The 25,945-nt window shown below is 42.6% G+C and overlaps 1 protein-coding gene across 1 annotated transcript in view; it reads right to left on the minus strand.

The window, feature by feature from the left end:
• Positions 1 to 801: 801 nt before the first annotated feature.
• TLR4 (toll like receptor 4) overlaps positions 802 to 25,945 on the minus strand; it is a 52,096-nt gene continuing 26,952 nt past the window's right edge. Inside the window, exons 2-3 of the mRNA XM_044306249.1 lie at positions 3,300 to 3,466; positions 802 to 3,206 (exon numbers count right to left, since the gene is read on the minus strand). Of these exons, the coding sequence (XP_044162184.1) occupies positions 935 to 3,206; positions 3,300 to 3,466 (2,439 nt within the window). The 3' untranslated portion in view covers positions 802 to 934. The remainder of the gene's footprint in view (positions 3,207 to 3,299; positions 3,467 to 25,945) is intronic.

Raw genomic sequence — 25,945 nt, forward strand, 5'->3', positions numbered from 1 at the left:
TCTAAGAAATCTTATATACAGCAATAAAGCATATTAATATAGGTATATCTACTATACAAAACAAGTCCAGTGAAATAATGTATATATTGCATGTCCATAGCTTTAATTTAGGTAAGTACTAAGAGACCTAGAGAACTGTATCATATATTTTATTATTGTTTTAGGTGGCACTAAAAAGGTATAAATTGTAATAGTTGTTCACATTTTCTTCTACATTTATATTTAGTGCATTTGAGTGAATAAGATCAAATTGTCTGTACCAAATAAGAACATAAAAGGAAAAGTAAAAGGTGTTGTCCTCCCCACAGTTGGTGTATATATAAATCTGTTTTAAAGTAAGTATTATAATACCATTTGTGAATGTGAACAATTATGTATGCATTGAAGGATTTATGTACAATATGTGCTTCTACAGTAAAACATATGTCTAATGGATTTATAGGTTTTCCATTTTTCACCTGTTAGAAAGGCCAAAGTAATTTTACAGTTTGATACAAAGAAGATATAATTCTATGGCATGGTTTCATATCCAATTATGAGAAGATCAAGCCTATTGATCAGATTCATGATTATATTGTCAGATTCAGCAAATTGTGTGTGTGGGGGGTACATTTACATTTATCTCAATAGCATCTGTCTTCGGGGGTATTGGAAGTTGAATTAGGTGATAAGCACTCGAAAGAATATCCATACTATCTAAAGAGGCTGAGCTGAAATAGCAGACATAACCCGTGGACAAAAGGTGTGGTATTTAATTCTGGACTTCTACGAGGTCACACACAATGCCATAGACAGCATAAGGAATGTAATTTTACTTTTAATTTAACCACAATTTCAGAACATACGGGCATCTCTCAGGATTAAGTCCAATAGGCACAGAAACATGTATTTATTAAGTGCATTGTGCATATGTCCATTCATACATACAATAATTTCATTGGTTCATTCTGTTATGCTCATTCTGTTTCTCATAGATTTCTCCACTGACATCTTCTAGCTTTTTTAAGTCCTCTCCTTGCTGTAATGCTTCTCTCAAACGCCTCCAAAAAACTTTTCTCTCTACATATCCATCTACCCACTTAAGGTAAGTGTTCTTGCGTAGATATTTGTTTAGTCCAAGCATATGTTTAAGATGAGCCATATTAACTGCTTCCAGTAGGATAACAATGATTCCACATTGACTTTCCAGGAACTGCCAGGACATGACCATCTCAAATTCAAAGCTACACCACTTGCTCGCAATAAAGTTTTGAGACACTATAATTAAAGCTTTTCGGCTTCTACGAATACCTTCATTTACAATGTTGGTAGTGATGGGAATGCCTGGTATAAAGTCTCTGTAATGTAAGCATAGTTTAAAGCAGGGGTTACCATCTTCCAATTTGGGAACTAATTCCTTGTTTACCCATTCTTCATCTAAGCTGGAATGGATGACAAATGCATCATATTCTTTTTCGCTATTATATTTTTTATCTTTTAGCAATGAATAGCAAAGATGAAAATATTTTCGTTTATAACAATGAAACATACCCCCAGCAATGACTATTGCCGCTACGAACCCGCCAAACCATACATAATTGGTCAAATTACAACTCAAGTTCACTTTACCAAGTTGTGTACCCTGGAGGTATTCTGGTGTATTACATTTCAGACTTTCACTAAACTTTAGACTTCTGCTTCGCTGCTCATAGGCCCACAGCAGAAATGTTTGCTGGTTGCAAGAACAGTCATATGGATTATGTGACAGGTCTACTTTTACTAAATTTTGGGATATAAACTGAGTGGTTTCCTCAGACAAACTATGGAAGTTGTTGGAACTCACATTTAAAATTGTGAGAGATATTAATGGAGTAAGTACTAATGCCTGTAGTTCAAGCAAAAGGTTCTTACTGAGGTCTAATGTTTGCAATAATGTAAGACTGGCAAAGGTTTCAGTAGGAATATACTTTAGTCCACAAGATGACATGTCCAGTAAGCGGAGCTCAGTCAAGTTTTTAAATACAGAAGCCAGTATATTAGAAAAGGTAGTATGGGATAATTTTAGCAATTGCACACTGTAGAGACCACAAAAAGAACACTGAATAGAAAAAATACATTGCGTGTATGACAGATCAAGATAAATAAGTTTATCCATAAGCATAAAAACTGGATGTGAACCTACATTGCTAAGTTGTGTGTGACTGAAATCTAGTGAGCGAAGATGAGACATATTTAAGAAAGCACTTCTTAAGTATATTTGAGGATTGTAGCTGAGGTTTAGGTGTTGAAGATTAGGTAGTCCATCTGAGATGAAAGAACAACAATAGTCAAGGTATAAATTATTCCTGCTCAGATCCAATAATTCAAGGTTAGGTAGTTCTATAAGGTCTTCAAAGACATTAAATTGTGGGTTTTTTGTTATCCGAATCTCTTTAAGTTGCTTGAGTGCTGAGATGGCTGTAGAAGGCATACTGACGAGCAGACTTCTTTTTATTTCAAGTTTTTGAATGCTGGAGGCTGCTGATTCAAAGTGCAAAAACTTTAAATCAGTATTTATCACACGAAGAGATGTGAGGTTTCTAAAGCATTCACAAAAGGGAGTACTGAAAAAGTCCAAACCACTAATTGTCAGCTCGTTGATATTCATTCCACATAGTCCTTCAAAATGTCCAGTTTTCAACACTTTGATCTTCGTGAAAGAGTTTCTATAATGACCAATGACTAGCTTTTTAGCAAAAAGACCAGACATTGCATTTAAGTTACTTTTCATAATATCTGCATTAGAAAAACAGCCTTTTAAAAGTAACATATCTAAAGAAATAAATCTGAAGACACCAGGAGCAACATGGTCTATTTGATTCTGAGACAATATAAGAGAAAAATTGGAAACACTTATATTCTGTAGGTTCTCCAGGTCCTTTTCTTTTATATCAACAATCTGGTTTGCACGGAGGTCCAGAATGTGCAGGGAAGATACATAGGTGGGTAGGTACAAACTTTTCAGCAAATTCTTGGCAACATTAAGTTCCTTTAGCAGGCTCAGTTGTGTTAAAGGGAGGTTTGATAGTGAAGTAAGAGAAGTTTCCACTACAACAAGTCGATGTAAGGAAGCAAGGCCTGAAAAAGTCAGTGGAGGCCAATGCCTTATTGGATTTCCAGTGAGGATTAGAGTATGCAAATTCTCAAGACCAAAGAAAGCATGATCTTCAATCAAGGTAATACTGCACCTAAAAAGATGGATACACAAAGTATAATCCTGTAATTCTATAGTGTATTAGAACCTTTATCATTCATTTTGGAGCATTTTGTTTAACACTCACCTGGTAAGGTCTAGAAGCTCAAGCTTTGACATTTCCAAGAAGTGATTCTTGTGAAGCCTCTTAAGTGGGTTAAAACTAAAGTCTAATCTTGTAGTATTTTTAGGCAAATCCATGGGCACCGAAGAGAAATTGCATTTACAACAATTCAGTAAAACTGGAGGAAGTTCCTGAAGTGAAAAGAAATGTTCTGATCAAATTGTCACTTATTTATAACAGACACTTAGGCCCTTTTTACATGAGCAAGTTTTCCATGCGTGACGTGAACGCTTAGCCCCTGCACTGATTCCTGACCCATTCATTTCAATGCGTCTGTGCACATGAGTGTATTTTTTCACGCATCAGTTCTGCGTTACTTAAAAAACGCAGCATGTTCTATATATTGCGTTTTTCACGCAGCCTTGGCCCCATAGAAGTAAATAGGGTTTCAGTGAAAAATGCATTGCATCCGGAGGCAAATCAAGATGCAATGCATCTTTCACTGAGGGTTGCTTGTAAAACACATCAAAACGCATCAAAAAAACTGAACGCAATCACAGACAAAACTGACTAAGACCTCTTTCACACGGGTGTTGCTTGAAAATGTGCGGGTGCGTTACGGGAACACCCACGATTTTTCTGCGCGAGTGCAAAACATTGTCATGCGTTTTGCACTCGCGTGAAAAAAATCTCGCATGTTTGGTACCCAAACTTCTTCACAGAAGTTCAGGTTTGGGATCGGGGTTCTGTAGATTGTATTATTTTCCCTTATAACATGATTATAAGGGAAAATAATAGCATTTTGAATACAGAATGCATAGTCAAATAGCGCTGGAGGGGTTAAAAAAATTAATAAAAATTATTTAACTCACCTTAGTCCACTTGTTCGCATAGCCCGGCATCTCCTTCTGTCTCCTTTGCTGAACAGGACCTGGGATGAGCATTATTTACATGAACAGGACCTGTGATGATGTCACTCCGGTCATCACATGTTCCATCACATGATCCATCACCATGGTAAAAGATCATGTGATGGAACATGTGATGACCGGAGTGACGTCATCACAGGTCCTGTTCATGTAATTAATGCTCACCCCAGGTCCTGTTCAGCAAAGGAGACGCCGGGCTACGCGAACAAGTGGACTAAGGTGAGTTAAATATATATATTTTTTAACCCCTCCAGTGCTATTTGACTATGCATTCTGTATTCAGAATGCTATTATTTTCCCTTATAACCATGTTATAAGGGAAAATAATAATTATCGGGTCTCCATCCCGATCGTCTCCTAGCAATCGTGCGTGAAAATCGCACCGCATCCGCACTTGCTTGCGGATGCTTGCGATTTTCATGCAACCCCATTCACTTCTATGGGGCCTGCATTGTGTGGATTATCGCACCGCAACGCACAAAGAGGAGCATGCTGCGATTTTCACGCAACGCATAAGTGATGCGTGAAAATCACCGCTTATGTGAACAGCCTCATAGAAATGAATGGGTCTGTATTCAGTGCGGGTGCAATGCGTTCAACTCACGCATCGCATCCGCGCGGAATACTCGCCTGTGTGAAAGGGGCCTAAAGCCTCTTTCACACGAGTGTGATGGATTTGGTCCGGATGCGTTTAGGGTACGTTCAGTGAAACTTGCACTATTTTGCAAGCAAGTTCAGTCAGTTTTGTCTGCGATTGCGTTCAGTTGTTCAGTTTTTTCCGCGCGGGTGCAGTGCCAAAACCTACCCTAAAGCGTTTTTCACGTGCGTGATAAAAAACTGAAGGTTTACAAACAACATCTCTTAGCAACCATCAGGGAAAAACGCATCGCACCCGCACTTGCTTGGGGCCTTATGGCTTTCAGTTGTAACAGGGTTATAACGGAACATAACGGAATCCATTAGACAGAAGGACGGATCCGTTTTGCTGCCCATAGACTTGCATTATGATGGAATGCAAAACGGACTCCTTTAAAAGGAATTCCGTTTGCTCTCCATTCTAATAGAAGTCTATGGGAATCAAAACGAATCCGTCTGGTTCCCGTTATGCAAGACAGAAAACAAAGTACAGGATTTTGTTTTCAGTCTTGCATAACGGGACCCAGACGGATCCGTTATGTTTTACCATAGACTTCTATTCGGATGGAGAAAAACGGAATGCCTCTTAAAGGCTTCCGTTTTGCATTCTATCCTATGGATTCCGTTATGTTCCGTTATAACGGAAAGTCATAACGGACTCCATAATGCTAGTGTGAACCCACCCTAAACTTGCTTGCAAAATTATGCGAGTTTCACTGAACACACCCTGAACGCATCCGAAGCCAATCCGTAACGTCTGTGTGAAAGGGGCCTTAAAGGGAGTCTGTCATCTCATTTTCACAAATTTAACAAACACATTCCAAACATACCTGTGTAAGTATACAGGTAACTGGTCCAGGGAGTTATTCTGATTAGAGTCGGGAAGGAATTTTTTTCCCCTTAAAGAGGACCTTTCACCAAAAAACATGAATAGAAACTGTTACGTTACCTAACAGTGCGGCCCCCAGTGATGTATTTCCGATTATTATTTTTTCAGAGGACCCCCCCTTTCGTCGCGAGAACTTGAGCTTTTACACATCCAGAGGCGTGCGCCATCTTGGAGTCCCCGGCGGAGAGGATCGCAGCGGCGGCATAGACGGCAGCAGCAGCATCCTGTCAGTAAGTTTTCATACTTACTGACTGGATGCTGCGGCTGCCCCCTATGCCGCCGCTGCGATCCTCTTAGCCGGGGACTCCAAGATGGTGCACGCCTCAGGATGTGTAAAAGCTCAAGTTCTCATGAATCTTGCGAGAACTTGAGCTCCTTCTCACTGGCTAAGAGCACGGCACTCTGATTGGATGCGCTCTTAGCCAGGGAGAAAAAAAACACGCCCTGTACAAATTGTAGTCACTGCCTACTCAAACCGAATCGCCTGATTAGCATATAAGGCACCAGAACTATCGGAGACCACAGCGGACGAAAGGGGGGTCCTCTGAAAAAATTATAATCTGAAATACATCACTGGGGGCCACACTGTTAGGTAACACAACTGTTTCTATACATGTTTTTTGGTGAAAGATCCTCTTTAACCGCCTCCGGACCGCCTAACACAGATCCGCGGTCCGGAGGCGGCAGCTCCGCGCGGAGTGACGCATAAACGCGTCATCTTGCGAGAGCCGTGGTTTCCTGTGAATGGAAGGTAAGAGACAGGATCTCCAGCCTGCCAGCGGCGATCGTTCGCTGGCAGGCTGGAGATGCGATTTTTTTTTAACCCCTAACAGGTATATTAGACGCTGTTTTGATAACAGCATCTAATATACCTGCTACCTGGTCCTCTGGTGATCCCTTTTGTTTGGATCGACCACCAGAGGACACAGGTAGCTCAGTAATGTACCACAAAACACCACTACACTACACCCCCCCCTGTCACTTATTAACCCCCTATGAACCTCTGATCACCCATGATCACCCCATATAGACTCCCTGATCACCCCCCTGTCATTGATCACCCCCTGTAAGGCTCCATTCAGACGTCCGTATGATTTTTACGGATCCACGGATACATGGATCGGATACGCAAAACACATACGGATGTCTGATTGGAGCCTTACAAGGGGGTGATCAATGAAAGGCAGGTGATCACCCATATAGATTCCCTGATCACCCCCCTGTCATTGATCACCCCCCTGTCATTGATCACCCCCTGTAAGGCTCCATTCAGACGTCCGTATGTTTTTTACGGATCCACGGATACATGGATCGGACCCGCAAAACACATACGGACGTCTGAATGGAGCCTTACAGGGGGGTGATCAATGACAGGGGAGTGATCACCCGTATAGATTCCCTGATCACCCCCCTGTCATTGATCACCCCCCTGTAAGGCTCCATTCAGACGTCCGTATGTTTTTTACGGATCCACGGATACATGGATCGGATCCGCAAAACACATACGTACGTCTGAATGGAGCCTTACAGGGGGGTGATCAATGACAGGGGGGTGATCACCCCATCCAGACTCCCTGATCACCCCCCTGTCATTGATCACCCCCTGTAAGGCTCCATTTAGACATTTTTTTTGGCACAAGTTAGCGGAAATAGATATTTTATTTTTATTTTATTTTTCTTACAAAGTCTCATATTCCACTAACTTGTGTCAAAAAATAAAATCTCACATGAACTCACCATACCCCGCACGGAATCCAAATGCATAACATTTTTTAGACATTTATATTCCAGACTTCTTCTCACGCTTTAGGGCCCCTAAAATGCCACGGCAGTATAAATACCCCACATGTGACCCCATTTCGGAAAGAAGACACCCCAAGGTATTCCGTGAGGGGCATATTGAGTCCATGAAAGATTGAAATTTGTGTCCCAAGTTAGCGAAAAGGGAGACTTTGTGAGAAAATAAAATAAAAAATCAATTTCTGCTAACTTGTGCAAAAAAATAAAAATTGGATGAACTCGCCATGCCCCTCATTACCTTTAGGTGTCTTCTTTCCAAAATGGGGTCACATGTGGGGTATTTATACTGCCCTGGCATTTTAGGGGCCCGAAAGCGTGAGAAGAAGTCTGGGATCCAAATGTCTAAAAATGCCCTCCTAAAAGGAATTTGGGCCCCTTTGCGCATCTAGGCTGCAAAAAAGTGTCACACATGTGGTATCGCCGTACTCAGGAGAAGTTGGGCAATGTGTTTTGGGGTGTTATCTTACATATACCCATGCTGGGTGAGAGAAATATCTTGGTCAAATGCCAACGTTGTATAAAAAAAAAGGGAAAAGTTGTCTTTTGCCAAGATATTTCTCTCACCCAGCATGGGTATATGTAAAATGACACCCCAAAACACATTCCCCAACTTCTCCTGAGTACGGCGATACCACATGTGTAACACTTTTTTGCAGTCTAGGTGGGCAAAGGGGCACACATTCCAAAGAGCACCTTTAGGATTCCACAGGTCATTTTTTACACATTTTGATTTCAAACTACTTACCACACATTAGGGCCCATAATATGCCAGGGCAGTATAACTACCCCACAAGTGACCCTATTTTGGAAAGAAGACACCCCAAGGTATTCCGTGAGGGGCATGGCGAGTTCCTAGAATTTTTTATTTTTTGTCACAAGTTAGCGGAAAATGATGATTTTTTAAATTTTTTTTTTTTACAAAGTCTCATATTCCACTAGCTTGTGACAAAAAATAAAAAATTCTAGGAACTCGCTATGCCCCGCACGGAATACCTTGGGGTGTCTTCTTTCCAAAATGGGGTCACTTGTGGCGTAGTTATACTGCCCTGGCAATTTAGGGGCCCATATGCGTGAGAAGTAGTTTGAAATCAAAATGTGTAAAAAATGACCTGTGAAATCCTAAAGGTGCTCTTTGGAATGTGCGCCCCTTTGCCCACCTAGGCCGCAAAAAGTGTCACACATCTGGTATCGCCGTACTCAGGAGAAGTTGGGCAATGTGTTTTGGGGTGTCATTTTACATATACCCATGCTGGGTGAGATAAATATCTTGGTCAAATGCCAGCTTTGCATAAAGAAATGGGAAAAGTTGTCTTTTGCCAAGATATTTCTCTCCCCCAGCATGGGTATATGTAAAATGACACCCCAAAACACATTCCCCAACTTCTCCTGAGTACGGCGATACCAGATGTGTGACACTTTTTTGCAGCCTAGGTGGGCAAAGGGGCACACATTCCAAAGAGCACCTTTCGGATTTCACCGGTTATTTTTTACAGATTTTGATTTTAAACTACTTCTCACGCATCTGGGCCCCTAAAATGCCAGGGCAGTATAACTACCCCACAAGTGACCCCATTTTGGAAAGAAGACACCCCAAGGTATTTTGTGATGGGCATAGTGAGTTCATGGAAGTTTTTATTTTTTGTCACAAGTTAGTGGAATGTGAGACTTTGTAAAAAAAAACAACAACATCATTTTCTGCTAACTTGTGACAAAAAATAAAAAGTTCTATGAACTCACTATGCCCATCAGTGAATACCTTAGGGTGTCTACTTTCCGAAATGGGGTCATTTGTGGGGTGTTTGTACTGTCTGGGCATTGTAGAACCTCAGGAAACATGACAGGTGCTCAGAAAGTCAGAGCTGCTTCAAAAAGCGGAAATTCACATTTTTGTACCATAGTTTGTAAACGCTATAACTTTTACCCAAACCATTTTTTTTTACCCAAACATTTTTTTTATATCAAAGACATGTAGAACAATAAATTTAGCGAAAAATTTATATATGGATGTCGTTTTTTTTTGCAAAATTTTACAACTGAAAGTGAAAAATGTCAAAAATCGTTAAATTTTGATTAATAACAAAAAAAGTAAAATAATATCAGCAGCAATGAAATACCACCAAATGAAAGCTCTATTAGTGAGAAGAAAAGGGGGTAAAATTCATTTGGGTGGTAAGTTGCATGACCGAGCAATAAACGGTGAAAGTAGTGTAGTGCAGAAGTGTAAAAAGTTGCCTGGTCATTAAGGGTGTTTCAGCTAGGGGGGTTGAAGTGGTTAAGTAGGGAAAATTGGCTTCTACCTCACAGTTTTTTTTTTTTCCTTCCTCTGGATCAACTTGCAGGATAACAGGCCGAACTGGATGGACAAATGTCTTTTTTCGGCATTATATACTGTTACTATATACTGTTATTCCATGTCCAGGAAAAGCACTTTTATTCTTCTAGAAAATGGCTCCCAAGTGCCCAGCTTTACTGATCCATGTTCCCAAAGCAAACTAGAATGAAGAGTCACGGCATTATAGTCACTATATCGAAATATATAGCAGCAAGAAATCGAGTCGGGAGTGAAAAATTGTTTTACTTTCACTTTCAGCTGGTGACATGGGAGCCTTTTTTTAGCAAAAAAAAAAAAGTACTTTTTCTGGACATAGAATAAAGGCACAAAGTACACACAGGTATGTTTGGAATGTGTTGTCAATATTCTGTGGGGCAATGCTCTTAGTTATATTGGTAAAATTTAGGCAACAGACTCCCTTTTACACAACCTTCTGGTTCACTCCAAAACCATCCCATCCCATTCATGAAACACTTTGTCATAAACAACCATGCCCTAAAATAAGGTTTGTTAATTTGTCTGGGAAGGCTCTCATTCATCCAGGCCATAGTAAATCAGTAGTAATAAATCATAGCAATTGGATTTGTAGTATTTTTTCTTGAAGACGTTTCACTAGGCATCCGACTGGCTTTATTAATTAGGATGGCTTGTACAAGAATTCTCCCACATTAAATATGGATAATAACTCTTACTTACACCTGCATGACTGAAGCTATTAGGTGTGAACAGGGGCGGATTGGCCATAGACCCTACAGGGAAATTTCCCGGTGGGCCGATGCCTAAAATGGCCACCCAAGCCCTCCTCACGGCCACAAGCTGGGTATAAAATGAATGATTCTCTCCTACTCATCTGGTCAGTAGCCCTCCTGAATTCAACTGTATCAGGACAGCAATACAGTAGAATGCTGTTCAGCAGGTGGCTGTATTTTGTGCTGCACTGTGATATTTGGTTCAGCTGGGGAGGTATATTTCTCTGCCCTATGGTATTGCTGGTCTTCCTACTTCTGTTGTCCCTGCCTAATTATGTTTCCTTCTTTCAGTTTGGATTCGCATACAACATGGGGTCACTTTTAAGTTTTTTTCCAGGGCCAATTTTAATTTCCAGACCACTCCTTGGTGTGAATAAATTTCCTTCATAAAGGTGAAAAGCAGGGCAGTGAAGGTCTGTAGCATTGCAGAAGAAAGAACTTGGTTCTTCCATACATAGTTGGGGTAAAACGCTTTTACTTATCCAGGACATTCTGAGATTGTTTTCTCGTCACGTATTGTACTTTATGTGTTAAAATTGAGTCAAAAAAATTATAATTTTATGTATAAAAAAATCCAAATTTACCAAAAATTGGGAAAAATTTGCAATTTCTCAACTTTTATAATAAATAGTAATACCTCTAAAAATAGTTATTACTTTACATTCCCTATAGGTCTACTTCATGTTTGGATCATTTTGTGAATGCCATTTTATTTTTTGGGGACGTTAGAGGGCTTAGAAGTTCAAAAGCAAATCTTGAAATTTTTCTGAAAATTTCTAAAACCCACTTTTTCAGGACTAGTTCAGGTCTGAAGTCACTTTGTGAGGCTTACATAATAGAAACCACCCAAAAAAAAAAACATTTTACACACTACACCCCTCAAGGTATTCAAAACTGATTTTACAAACTTTGTTAACCCTTTAGGTGTTCCACAAGAATTAATGGAAAATAGAGATAAAACTTCAAAATGTCACTTTTTATGCAGATTTTTTATTTTTTCCAGTTACAAAGCAAGGGTTAACAGCCAAACAAAACTCAATATTTATTGCCCTGAATCTGTAATTTACAGAAACACCCAATATGTGGTGGCAGGGCACAGAAAGAAAGGAATGCCATACGGTTTTTGGAAGGCAAATTTTGCTGGACTGGTTTTTTGACACCATGTCCCATTTGAAGCCCCCCTGATGCACCCCTAGAGTAGAAACTCCCAAAAAGTGACCCCATTTTGGAAACTACGGGATAAGGTGGCAGTTTTGTTGGTACTATTTTAGGGTGCATATGATTTTTGGTTGCTCTATATTACACTTTTTGTGAGACAAGGTAACAAGAAATAGCTGTTTTTGCACAGTTTTTATTTTTTGTTATTTACAACATTCATCTGACAGGTTAGATCATGTGGTATATTTATAGAGCAGGTTGTCATGGACGCGACAATACCAAATATGACTATGAAAAAAAATAGATTTTTTAGTGTCTCCACATTCTGAAAGCCGTAGTTTTATTTATTTTTTGGGTGACTCTTGTGTAGGGGCAAATTTTTTTTGGGATGAAATGCCAGTTTGATTAGTACTATTATAGGGTGTATATGACTTTTTGATCGCTTACTATTACACTTTTTGTGATGTAAGGTGCCAAATATTTTACAATATTCACTAGAGGCGTTAGGTCATGTGATATTTTTATAGAGCAGGTCATTACAAACGTGGTGATACCTAATATGTCTACTTTTACTTTATTTATGTAAGTTTTACACAATGATTTCATTTTTTTAAACAAAAAAAATCATGTTTTAGTGTCTCCATAGTGTGAGAGCCAGTTTTTTCAGTTTTTGGGCGATTATCTTAGGTAGGGTTTGATTTTTGCGGAATGAGATGACGGTTTGATTGGCACTATTTTGGGGTGCGTATGACTTTTTGATCACTTGCTATTACACTTTTTGTAATGTAAGGTGACAAAAAAATAGCTTTTTTTAACACAGTTTTTATTTTAATTTTTTTACGGTGTTCATCTGAGGGGTTAGGTCATGTGGTATTTTTATAGAGCCATCGTTACGGACGTGGCAATACCTAATATGTATACTTTTTTTATTATTTAACTTTTACACAATAATATTTTTGAAACAAATAAAAATCATGTTTTAGTGTCTCCATATTCTGAGAGCCAATTTTTTTTTAATTTTTTTGTGCGTTATCTTAGGTAGGGTATGAGGTGACGGTTTAATTGGCACTATTTTGGGGTGCATATGACTTCTTGATCGCTTGCTATTACACTTTTTGTGATGTAAGGTGTTTATTTTTATTTTTTTACGGTGTTCACCTGAGGGGTTAGGTCATGTGATTTTTATAGAGCAGGTTCTTATGGACGTGGCGATACCTAATATGTATACTTTTTTTATTAACTTAAGTTTTACACAATAACAGCATTTAAAAAAAAAAATAACAATGTTTTAGTGTCTCCATATTCTGAGCCATAGTTTTTTTATTTTTTGGGCGATTCTCTTAGGTTTGGGCTCATTTTTTGCGGGATAAGGTGACGGTTAGATTGGTACTATTTTGGCGGGCATAACTTTTTGATCGCTTGGTGTTGTACTTTTAGTGATGTAAGGTGACAAAAAACGGAATTAGTATTCACCAGTAATTCTTTTTCCATGAGATCACCATGACAGCAACACAAGGAGATTGACCCCTGACCTCTGTAGGGGCAGGAAGCAGAGAAAGTTTTAAATACTCCCCTCCCACCACCAACACAAGTGATTCCAAAATACAAGAGTAGAAAGGTGGTGGAAACACAGTGATTTTATAATATCCGAATAAAACCAAAACAAAAGGGAAAGTATTACTTCATAGCAATCCCAAAAAAGCAAGGAAAAGAACGTAATGGGAGGGAATTTATATGCCGTCGTGGTGATCTCATGGAAAAAGAGTGAGTACTAATTCCTGTTTTCCATAGCATCACCACCACGGCAAAACAATGAGGGGGTAACAGCCTGAAGGACTTTTTGTCCAAAAGACATATCTGATTCTTTGAAAAGGTAGTCTATAGTGTTTAATGAAGGTATTGATACTAGACCAAGTAGCGGCTTTACAAATTTCCTCAAGGGAAACACCCGCTCTCGCCACTTGTCTTCAGATTATCTGGGCAAGAGAGATTCTGAATAGTATAACAGGTAGAAATAGCATTCTTAATCCATTTAGCGATTGAAGATTTGGAAATTTTATGTCCTCTGTTTTTCCCCCCGAATTGAACAAAGAGACAGTCAGACCTCCTAATCTCTTTTGTAGAGTCTATGTAGTCAAGTACAGCTCGTCTGACGTCTGAAGGGTTATCATAGGCAGCGTAATTTCCTGATCCTTTTGGAATTTAGACACTACTTTTGGCATGAATTCCGGGTCTATCCTCAGGATTAATCTATCGTTTTTGACTTGCAGGTAAGGCTCCCTCATGGATAACGCCTGTAGTTCGCTAATTCTTCTGGCAGAAGTGATGGCCACTAGGAAAACAGTCTTGAACGATTTTAGTTTTAAAGAGCAGTCACCCAATGGTTCAAAGGGGAAACGTCATAATCCTGTGAGAACTATGTTTAAGTCCCAGGTAGGAATACGAGATTTTAACGTCGGACGTATTCTGATAACCACTCTCATAAATCTTCTGATCCATTTATGATTTGCTAATTCAGTGTCGTAGAAACAACTTAAGGTGGATATTTGAATTCTGAGGGTAAGCAGGTCTTAGCCCCATATCGAAGCCATTTTGTAAGAAATCTAGAATCGATTGTATATTAGGAGCGGATTTGTTAGGAGAGGGTGATCCTGACCAAGAACAAAATTTCTTCCAGATCTTCATATAAATGACAAAGGTAACCTTCTTCCTGGAGGCCTTTAGAGTAGAGATCACTGGATCCGAAAGACCCAGTGATTAGGGATGAGCGAACCCGAACTGTATAGTTCGGGTTCGTACCGAATTTTGGGGTGTCCGTGACACGGACCCGAACCCGGACATTTTCGTAAAAGTCCGGGTTCGGGTTCGGTGTTCGTCGCTTTCTTCGCGCTTTTGTGACGCTTTCTTGGCGCTTTTTGAAAGGCTGCAAAGCAGCCAATCAACAAGCGTCATACTACTTGCCCCAAGAGGCCATCACAGCCATGCCTACTATTGGCATGGCTGTGATTGGCCAGAGCACCATGTGACCCAGCCTCTATTTAAGCTGGAGTCACATAGCGCCGCCCGTCACTCTGCTCTGATTAGCGTAGGGAGAGGTTGCGGCTGCGACAGTAGGGCGAGATTAGGCAGATTAACTCCTCCAAAGGACTTGATTAACTGATCGATCTGCAGCTGTGGATCATTGAGCTGCTGATCCTCAATTGCTCACTGTTTTTAGGCTGCACAGACCGTTTGTCAGTCTCATTTTTCTGGGGTGATCGGCGGCCATTTTGTGTCTTGTGGTGCGCCAGCACAAGCTGCGACCAAGTGCATTTAACCCTCAATGGTGTGGTTGTTTTTTGGCTAAAGCCTACATCAGGGTGAAGCTGTGACACCAAGTGCATTTAACCAGCAATAGTCTGTTCATTTTTTGGCCATATACAAAATCAGGGGCAAGCTGCGCCTGTCACCAAGTGCATTTAACCCTCAATGGTGTGGTTGTTTTTTGGCTAAAGCCTACATCAGGGTGAAGCTGTCACACCAAGTGCATTTAACCAGCAATAGTCTGTTCATTTTTTGGCCATATACAAAATCAGGGGCAAGCTGCGCCTGTCACCAAGTGCATTTAACCCTCAATGGTGTGGTTGTTTTTTGGCTAAAGCCTACATCAGGGTGAAGCTGTCACACCAAGTGCATTTAACCAGCAATAGTCTGTTCATTTTTTGGCCATATACAAAATCAGGGGCAAGCTGCGCCTGTCACCAAGTGCATTTAACCCTCAATGGTGTGGTTGTTTTTTGGCTAAAGCCTACATCAGGGTGAAGCTGTCACACCAAGTGCATTTAACCAGCAATAGTCTGTTCATTTTTTGGCCATATCCCAGTCTAATTCTGTCACTAAATCCATACCGGTCACCCAGCGCCTAAATACTAGGCCTCAAATTTATATCCAGCTAAATCTGTCCCTAGTGCTGTAGCTGGGCGAGTTATTTAGTGTCCGTTCAAGCACATTTCTTGTTCTGGGTTGAAATACAATTCCCAATTTAGCAATTTCATAATTTAGTGGTTCCTGCTATATCAGAGCTCTTTGAAATCTATCCCAAAAAGGGTATATAATATTGAAGGTGCACATAGGGTCATTCAGAGTAACTTCACACACACCCGCTACTGTGTATTTCCAAGTCTAATTCTGTCACTAAATCCATACCGGTGACCCAGCGCCTAAATACTAGGCCTCAAATTTAATTCCCTCTAAATCTCTCGTTACCCACCGCTGTACTGTTGTTGCTGGGCAAGATATTTAGTGTCCGTCAAAGCACATTTTTTGTTCTGGGTTGAAGTACAATTCCCAATTTAGCAATTTCATAATTTAGTGGTTTCTGCTATATCAGAGCTATTTGAAATCTATCCCAAAAAGGGTATATAATATTGAAGGTGCACATAGGGTCATTCAGAATAACTTCACACACACCCGCTACTGTGTATTTCCAAGTCTAATTCTGTCACTAAACCCATACCTGTCACCCAGCGCCTAAATACTAGGCCTCAAATTTAAATCCCTCTAAATCTCTCGTTACCGTTGTCCTGTTGTAGCTGGGAAAGTTATTTAGTGCCCGTCAAAGCACATTTTTTGTTCTGGGTTGAAGTACAATTCCCAATTTAGCAATTTCATAATTTAGTGGTTCCTGCTATATCAGAGCTATTTGAAATCTATCCCAAAAAGGGTATATAATATTGAAGGTGCACATAGGGTCATTCAGAATAACTTCACACACACCCGCTACTGTGTATTTCCAAGTCTAATTCTGTCACTAAATCCATACCGGTGACCCAGCGCCTAAATACTAGGCCTCAAATTTAATTCCCTCTAAATCTCTCGTTACCCACCGCTGTACTGTTGTTGCTGGGCAAGATATTTAGTGTCCGTCAAAGCACATTTTTTGTTCTGGGTTGAAGTACAATTCCCAATTTAGCAATTTCATAATTTAGTGGTTTCTGCTATATCAGAGCTATTTGAAATCTATCCCAAAAAGGGTATATAATATTGAAGGTGCACATAGGGTCATTCAGAATAACTTCACACACACCCGCTACTGTGTATTTCCAAGTCTAATTCTGTCACTAAACCCATACCTGTCACCCAGCGCCTAAATACTAGGCCTCAAATTTAAATCCCTCTAAATCTCTCGTTACCGTTGTCCTGTTGTAGCTGGGAAAGTTATTTAGTGCCCGTCAAAGCACATTTTTTGTTCTGGGTTGAAGTACAATTCCCAATTTAGCAATTTCATAATTTAGTGGTTCCTGCTATATCAGAGCTATTTGAAATCTATCCCAAAAAGGGTATATAATATTGAAGGTGCACATAGGGTCATTCAGAATAACTTCACACACACCCGCTACTGTGTATTTCCAAGTCTAATTCTGTCACTAAATCCATACCGGTGACCCAGCGCCTAAATACTAGGCCTCAAATTTAATTCCCTCTAAATCTCTCGTTACCCACCGCTGTACTGTTGTTGCTGGGCAAGATATTTAGTGTCCGTCAAAGCACATTTTTTGTTCTGGGTTGAAGTACAATTCCCAATTTAGCAATTTCATAATTTAGTGGTTTCTGCTATATCAGAGCTATTTGAAATCTATCCCTAAAAGGGTATATAATATTGAAGGTGCACATAGGGTCATTCAGAATAACTTCACACACACCCGCTACTGTGTATTTCCAAGTCTAATTCTGTCACTAAACCCATACCTGTCACCCAGCGCCTAAATACTAGGCCTCAAATTTATATCCAGCTAAATCTGTCCCTAGTGCTGTTAGCTGGGCGAGTTATTTAGTGTCCGTTCAAGCACATTTCTTGTTCTGGGTTGAAATACAATTCCCAATTTAGCAATTTCATAATTTAGTGGTTCCTGCTATATCAGAGCTCTTTGAAATCTATCCCAAAAAGGGTATATAATATTGAAGGTGCACATAGGGTCATTCAGAGTAACTTCACACACACCCGCTACTGTGTATTTCCAAGTCTAATTCTGTCACTAAATCCATACCGGTGACCCAGCGCCTAAATACTAGGCCTCAAATTTAATTCCCTCTAAATCTCTCGTTACCCACCGCTGTACTGTTGTTGCTGGGCAAGATATTTAGTGTCCGTCAAAGCACATTTTTTGTTCTGGGTTGAAGTACAATTCCCAATTTAGCAATTTCATAATTTAGTGGTTTCTGCTATATCAGAGCTATTTGAAATCTATCCCTAAAAGGGTATATAATATTGAAGGTGCACATAGGGTCATTCAGAATAACTTCACACACACCCGCTACTGTGTATTTCCAAGTCTAATTCTGTCACTAAACCCATACCTGTCACCCAGCGCCTAAATACTAGGCCTCAAATTTAAATCCCTCTAAATCTCTCGTTACCGTTGTCCTGTTGTAGCTGGGAAAGTTATTTAGTGCCCGTCAAAGCACATTTTTTGTTCTGGGTTGAAGTACAATTCCCAATTTAGCAATTTCATAATTTAGTGGTTCCTGCTATATCAGAGCTATTTGAAATCTATCCCAAAAAGGGTATATAATATTGAAGGTGCACATAGGGTCATTCAGAATAACTTCACACACACCCGCTACTGTGTATTTCCAAGTCTAATTCTGTCACTAAATCCATACCGGTGACCCAGCGCCTAAATACTAGGCCTCAAATTTAATTCCCTCTAAATCTCTCGTTACCCACCGCTGTACTGTTGTTGCTGGGCAAGATATTTAGTGTCCGTCAAAGCACATTTTTTGTTCTGGGTTGAAGTACAATTCCCAATTTAGCAATTTCATAATTTAGTGGTTTCTGCTATATCAGAGCTATTTGAAATCTATCCCTAAAAGGGTATATAATATTGAAGGTGCACATAGGGTCATTCAGAATAACTTCACACACACCCGCTACTGTGTATTTCCAAGTCTAATTCTGTCACTAAACCCATACCTGTCACCCAGCGCCTAAATACTAGGCCTCAAATTTAAATCCCTCTAAATCTCTCGTTACCGTTGTCCTGTTGTAGCTGGGAAAGTTATTTAGTGCCCGTCAAAGCACATTTTTTGTTCTGGGTTGAAGTACAATTCCCAATTTAGCAATTTCATAATTTAGTGGTTCCTGCTATATCAGAGCTATTTGAAATCTATCCCAAAAAGGGTATATAATATTGAAGGTGCACATTGGGTCATTCAGAATAACTTCACACACACGCTTCTGTGCATTTCCAAGTCTAATTCTGTCACTAAATCCATACCGGTGACCCAGCGCCTAAATACTAGGCCTCAAATTTAATTCCCTCTAAATCTCTCGTTACCCACCGCTGTACTGTTGTTGCTGGGCAAGATATTTAGTGTCCGTCAAAGCACATTTTTTGTTCTGGGTTGAAGTACAATTCCCAATTTAGCAATTTCATAATTTAGTGGTTTCTGCTATATCAGAGCTATTTGAAATCTATCCCTAAAAGGGTATATAATATTGAAGGTGCACATAGGGTCATTCAGAATAACTTCACACACACCCGCTACTGTGTATTTCCAAGTCTAATTCTGTCACTAAATCCATACCGGTGACCCAGCGCCTAAATACTAGGCCTCAAATTTAATTCCCTCTAAATCTCTCGTTACCCACCGTTGTACTGTTGTTGCTGGGCAAGATATTTAGTGTCCGTCAAAGCACATTTTTTGTTCTGGGTTGAAGTACAATTCCCAATTTAGCAATTTCATAATTTAGTGGTTTCTGCTATATCAGAGCTATTTGAAATCTATCCCTAAAAGGGTATATAATATTCAAGGTGCACATTGGGTCATTCAGAATAACTTCACACACACACGCTTCTGTGCATTTCCAAGTCTAATTCTGTCACTAAATCCATACCGGTCACCCAGCGCCTAAATACTAGGCCTCAAATTTATATCCCGCTGAATTTGAATACAATACATTGGGCCAAATAATATATTTGTTGTTGTGGTGAACCATAACAATGAGAAAAACATCTAGTAAGGGACGCGGACGTGGACATGGTCGTGGTGGTGTTAGTGGACCCTCTGGTGCTGGGAGAGGACGTGGCCGTTCTGCCACATCCACACGTCCTAGTGTACCAACTACCTCAGGTCCCAGTAGCCGCCAGAATTTACAGCGATATATGGTGGGGCCCAATGCCGTTCTAAGGATGGTAAGGCCTGAGCAGGTACAGGCATTAGTCAATTGGGTGGCCGACAGTGGATCCAGCACGTTCACATTATCTCCCACCCAGTCTTCTGCAGAAAGCGCACAGATGGCGCCTGAAAACCAACCCCATCAGTCTGTCACATCACCCCCATGCATACCAGGGAAACTGTCTCAGCCTCAAGTTATGCAGCAGTCTCTTATGCTGTTTGAAGACTCCGCTGGCAGGGTTTCCCAAGGGCATCCACCTAGCCCTTCCCCAGCGGTGAAAGACATAGAATGCACTGACGCACAACCACTTATGTTTCCTGATGATGAGGACATGGGAATACCACCTCAGCATGTCTCTGATGATGACGAAACACAGGTGCCAACTGCTGCGTCTTTCTGCAGTGTGCAGACTGAACAGGAGGTCAGGGATCAAGACTGGGTGGAAGACGATGCAGGGGACGATGAGGTCCTAGACCCCACATGGAATGAAGGTCGTGCCACTGACTTTCACAGTTCGGAGGAAGAGGCAGTGGTGAGACCGAGCCAACAGCGTAGCAAAAGAGGGAGCAGTGGGCAAAAGCAGAACACCCGCCGCCAAGAGACTCCGCCTGCTACTGACCGCCGCCATCTGGGACCGAGCACCCCAAAGGCAGCTTCAAGGAGTTCCCTGGCATGGCACTTCTTCAAACAATGTGCTGACGACAAGACCCGAGTGGTTTGCACGCTGTGCCATCAGAGCCTGAAGCGAGGCATTAACGTTCTGAACCTGAGCACAACCTGCATGACCAGGCACCTGCATGCAAAGCATGAACTGCAGTGGAGTAAACACCTTAAAACCAAGGAAGTCACTCAGGCTCCCCCTGCTACCTCTTCTGCTGCTGCCGCCTCGGCCTATTCTGCTGCTGCCGCCTCGGCCTCTTCCTCCGCCTCTGGAGGAACGTTGGCACCTGCCGCCCAGCAAACAGGGGATGTACCACCAACACCACCACCACCACCTCCGTCACCAAGCGTCTCAACCATGTCACACGCCAGCGTTCAGCTCTCCATCTCACAAACATTTGATAGAAAGCGTAAATTCCCACCTAGCCACCCTCGATCCCTGGCCCTGAATGCCAGCATTTCTAAACTACTGGCCTATGAAATGCTGTCATTTAGGCTGGTGGACACAGACAGCTTCAAACAGCTCATGTCGCTTGCTGTCCCACAGTATGTTGTTCCCAGCCGGCACTACTTCTCCAAGAGAGCCGTGCCTTCCCTGCACAACCAAGTATCCGATAAAATCAAGTGTGCACTGCGCAACGCCATCTGTAGCAAGGTCCACCTAACCACAGATACGTGGACCAGTAAGCACGGCCAGGGACGCTATATCTCCCTAACTGCACACTGGGTAAATGTAGTGGCAGCTGGGCCCCAGGCGGAGAGCTGTTTGGCGCACGTCCTTCCGCCGCCAAGGATCGCAGGGCAACATTCTTTGCCTCCTGTTGCCACCTCCTCCTTCTCGGCTTCCTCCTCCTCTTCTTCCACCTGCTCATCCAGTCAGCCACACACCTTCACCACCAACTTCAGCACAGCCCGGGGTAAACGTCAGCAGGCCATTCTGAAACTCATATGTTTGGGGGACAGGCCCCACACCGCACAGGAGTTGTGGCGGGGTATAGAACAACAGACCGACGAGTGGTTGCTGCCGGTGAGCCTCAAGCCCGGCCTGGTGGTGTGTGATAATGGGCGAAATCTCGTTGCAGCTCTGGGACTAGCCAATTTGACGCACATCCCTTGCTTGGCGCATGTGCTGAATTTGGTGGTGCAGAAGTTCATTCACAACTACCCCGACATGTCAGAGCTGCTGCATAAAGTGCGGGCCGTCTGTTCGCGCTTCCGGCGTTCACATCCTGCTGCTGCTCGCCTGTCTGCGCTACAGCGTAACTTCGGCCTTCCCGCTCACCGCCTCATATGCGACGTGCCCACCAGGTGGAACTCCACCTTGCACATGCTGGACAGACTGTGCGAGCAGCAGCAGGCCATAGTGGAGTTTCAGCTGCAGCACGCACGGGTCAGTCGCACTACAGAACAGCACCACTTCACCACCAATGACTGGGCCTCCATGCGAGACCTGTGTGCCCTGTTGCGCTGTTTCGAGTACTCCACCAACATGGCCAGTGGCGATGACACCGTTATCAGCGTTACAATACCACTTCTATGTCTCCTTGAGAAAACACTTAGGGCGATGATGGAAGAGGAGGTGGCCCAGGAGGAGGAGGAGGAGGAGGAGGAAGAGGGGTCATTTTTAGCACTTTCAGGCCAGTCTCTTCGAAGTGACTCAGAGGGAGGTTTTTGGCAACAGCAGAGGCCAGGTACAAATGTGGCCAGCCAGGGCCCACTACTGGAGGACGAGGAGGACGAGGATGAGGAGGAGGTGGAGGAGGATGAGGATGAAGCATGGTCACAGCGGGGTGGCACCCAACGCAGCTCGGGTCCATCACTGGTGCGTGGCTGGGGGGAAAGGCAGGACGATGACGATACGCCTCCCACAGAGGACAGCTTGTCCTTATCCCTGGGCAGCCTGGCACACATGAGCGACTACATGCTGCAGTGCCTGCGCAACGACAGCAGAGTTGCCCACATTTTAACCTGTGCGGACTACTGGGTTGCCACCCTGCTGGATCCACGCTACAAAGACAATGTGCCCACCTTACTTCCTGCACTGGAGCGTGATAGGAAGATGCGCGAGTACAAGCGCACGTTGGTAGACACGCTACTGAGAGCATTCCCAAATGTCACAGGGGAACAAGTGGAAGCCCAAGGCCAAGGCAGAGGAGGAGCAAGAGGTCGCCAAGGCAGCTGTGTCACGGCCAGCTCCTCTGAGGGCAGGGTTAGCATGGCAGAGATGTGGAAAACTTTTGTCAACACGCCACAGCTAACTGCACCACCACCTGATACGCAACGTGTTAGCAGGAGGCAACATTTCACTAACATGGTGGAACAGTACGTGTGCACACCCCTCCACGTACTGACTGATGGTTCGGCCCCATTCAACTTCTGGGTCTCTAAATTGTCCACGTGGCCAGAGCTAGCCTTTTATGCCTTGGAGGTGCTGGCCTGCCCGGCAGCCAGCGTTTTGTCTGAACGTGTATTCAGCACGGCAGGGGGCGTCATTACAGACAAACGCAGCCGCCTGTCTACAGCCAATGTGGACAAGCTGACGTTCATAAAAATGAACCAGGCATGGATCCCACAGGACCTGTCCGTCCCTTGTCCAGATTAGACATTAACTACCTCCCCATAACCATATATTATTGGACTCCAGGGCACTTCCTCATTCAATCCTATTTTTATTTTCATTTTACCATTATATTGCGAGGCTACCCAAAGTTGAATGAACCTCTCCTCTGCCTGTGTGCTAGGCCTAAATATATGCCAATGGACTGTTGCAGTGGTGGGTGACGTGAAGCCTCATTCTCTGCTATGACATGCAGACTGATTCTCTGCTGACATGAAGCCAGATCCTCTGTTACGGGAGCTCTCTCCTCTGCCTGGGTGCTGGGCCTAAATTTATGACAATTGACTGTTGCAGTGGTGGGTGACGTGAAGCCTGATTCTCTGCTATGATATGAAGACTGATTCTCTGCTGACATGAAGCCAGATTGTCTGTTACGGGACCTTTCTCCTCTGCCTGGGTTCTGGGCCTAAATTTATGAAAATTGACTGTTGCAGTGGTGGGTGACGTGAAGCCTGATTCTCTGCTATGATATGAAGACTGATTCTCTGCTGACATGAAGCCAGATTGTCTGTTACGGGACCTTTCTCCTCTGCCTGGGTTCTGGGCCTAAATTTATGAAAATTGACTCTTACAGTGGTGGGTGACGTGAAGCCTGATTCTCTGCTATGATATGAAGACTGATTCTCTGCTGACATGAAGCCAGATTCTCTGTTACGGGACCTCTCTCCTCTGCCTGGGTGCTGGGCCTAAATTTATGACAATGGACTGTTGCAGTGGTGGCTGACGTGAAGCCTGATTCTCTGCTATGACATGCAGACTGATTCTCTGCTGTCATGAAGCCAGATTGTCTGTTACGGGACCTCTCTGCTCTGCCTGTGTGCTAGGCCTAAATATATGCCAATGGACTGTTGCAGTGGTGGCTGACGTGAAGCCTCATTCTCTGCTATGACATGCAGACTGATTCTCTGCTGTCATGAAGCCAGATTGTCTGTTACGGGACCTCTCTGCTCTGCCTGTGTGCTAGGCCTAAATATATGCCAATGGACTGTTGCAGTGGTGGGTGACGTGAAGCCTCATTCTCTGCTATGACATGCAGACTGATTCTCTGCTGACATGAAGCCAGATTGTCTGTTACGGGACCTCTCTGCTCTGCCTGTGTGCTAGGCCTAAATATATGCCAATGGACTGTTGCAGTGGTGGGTGACGTGAAGCCTCATTCTCTGCTATGACATGCAGACTGATTCTCTGCTGACATGAAGCCAGATTGTCTGTTACGGGACCTCTCTGCTCTGCCTGTGTGCTAGGCCTAAATATATGCCAATGGACTGTTGCAGTGGTGGGTGACGTGAAGCCTCATTCTCTGCTATGACATGCAGACTGATTCTCTGCTGACATGAAGCCAGATTGTCTGTTACGGGACCTCTCTGCTCTGCCTGTGTGCTAGGCCTAAATATATGCCAATGGACTGTTGCAGTGGTGGGTGACGTGAAGCCTCATTCTCTGCTATGACATGCAGACTGATTCTCTGCTGACATGAAGCCAGATTGTCTGTTACGGGACCTCTCTGCTCTGCCTGTGTGCTAGGCCTAAATATATGCCAATGGACTGTTGCAGTGGTGGGTGACGTGAAGCCTCATTCTCTGCTATGACATGCAGACTGATTCTCTGCTGACATGAAGCCAGATCCTCTGTTACGGGAGCTCTCTCCTCTGCCTGGGTGCTGGGCCTAAATTTATGACAATTGACTGTTGCAGTGGTGGGTGACGTGAAGCCTGATTCTCTGCTATGATATGAAGACTGATTCTCTGCTGACATGAAGCCAGATTGTCTGTTACGGGACCTTTCTCCTCTGCCTGGGTTCTGGGCCTAAATTTATGAAAATTGACTCTTACAGTGGTGGGTGACGTGAAGCCTGATTCTCTGCTATGATATGAAGACTGATTCTCTGCTGACATGAAGCCAGATTCTCTGTTACGGGACCTCTCTCCTCTGCCTGGGTGCTGGGTAGTGTTGAGCGCGAATATTCGAAAAGCAAATTTTTTTCGCGAATATCGCAACTTCGCGATTTCGCGAATATTTCGAATATAGTGCTATATATTCGTAAAAACGAATATTCGTTTTTTGTTTCCCCCCCCCCCCCCACAAAATTACAGTACACATATAATTGATTGTTTCCCAAAGGTCCAACAGCTCAGATCTTACTCACATTGCCTAGAAAGTGATTGAGGCGCGAATCTTCGTAAGGCGATTTTATTAGCGCACATGCGAATATCGGCACGTCCCAGAACAGAGGCAAAGGGCTTTGCATTCATACATTAGTGAATTGAGTTGCGAATCTTCGTAAGGCGATTTTATTAGCGCACATGCGAATATCTACACTTGTCCCAGAACAGAGGCAAAGGGCTTTGCATTCATACATTAGTGATTGAATTGAGCTGCGAATCTTCGTAAGGCGATTTTATTAACGCAAATGCAAATATCTACACTTGTCCCCAGAACAGAGAGGCAAAGGCCTGTGCATTCATATAGTATAGCACCATATTCGCGAATACGTAGAACTTCGTAAAAGTCGATTTACGAATATTCGTATTTTTTATTTTACTTTCCACCTTACAGATTACATTGATCTGTACTCTGTCAACTACTGTCATCACCCCCCACTGTATCTCGATTGATTCCCAAAAGTCTCACATTCCCTAGAAAGTGATTGAGGTGCGAATCTTCGTAAGGCGATTTTATTAGCGCACATGCGAATATCTACACTTGTCCCAGAACAGAGGCAAAGGGCATTGCATTCATACA

Source organism: Bufo gargarizans, chromosome 9 (assembly GCF_014858855.1).
Source record: "Bufo gargarizans isolate SCDJY-AF-19 chromosome 9, ASM1485885v1, whole genome shotgun sequence".
In the NCBI taxonomy this organism is placed as follows: domain Eukaryota; kingdom Metazoa; phylum Chordata; class Amphibia; order Anura; family Bufonidae; genus Bufo; species Bufo gargarizans.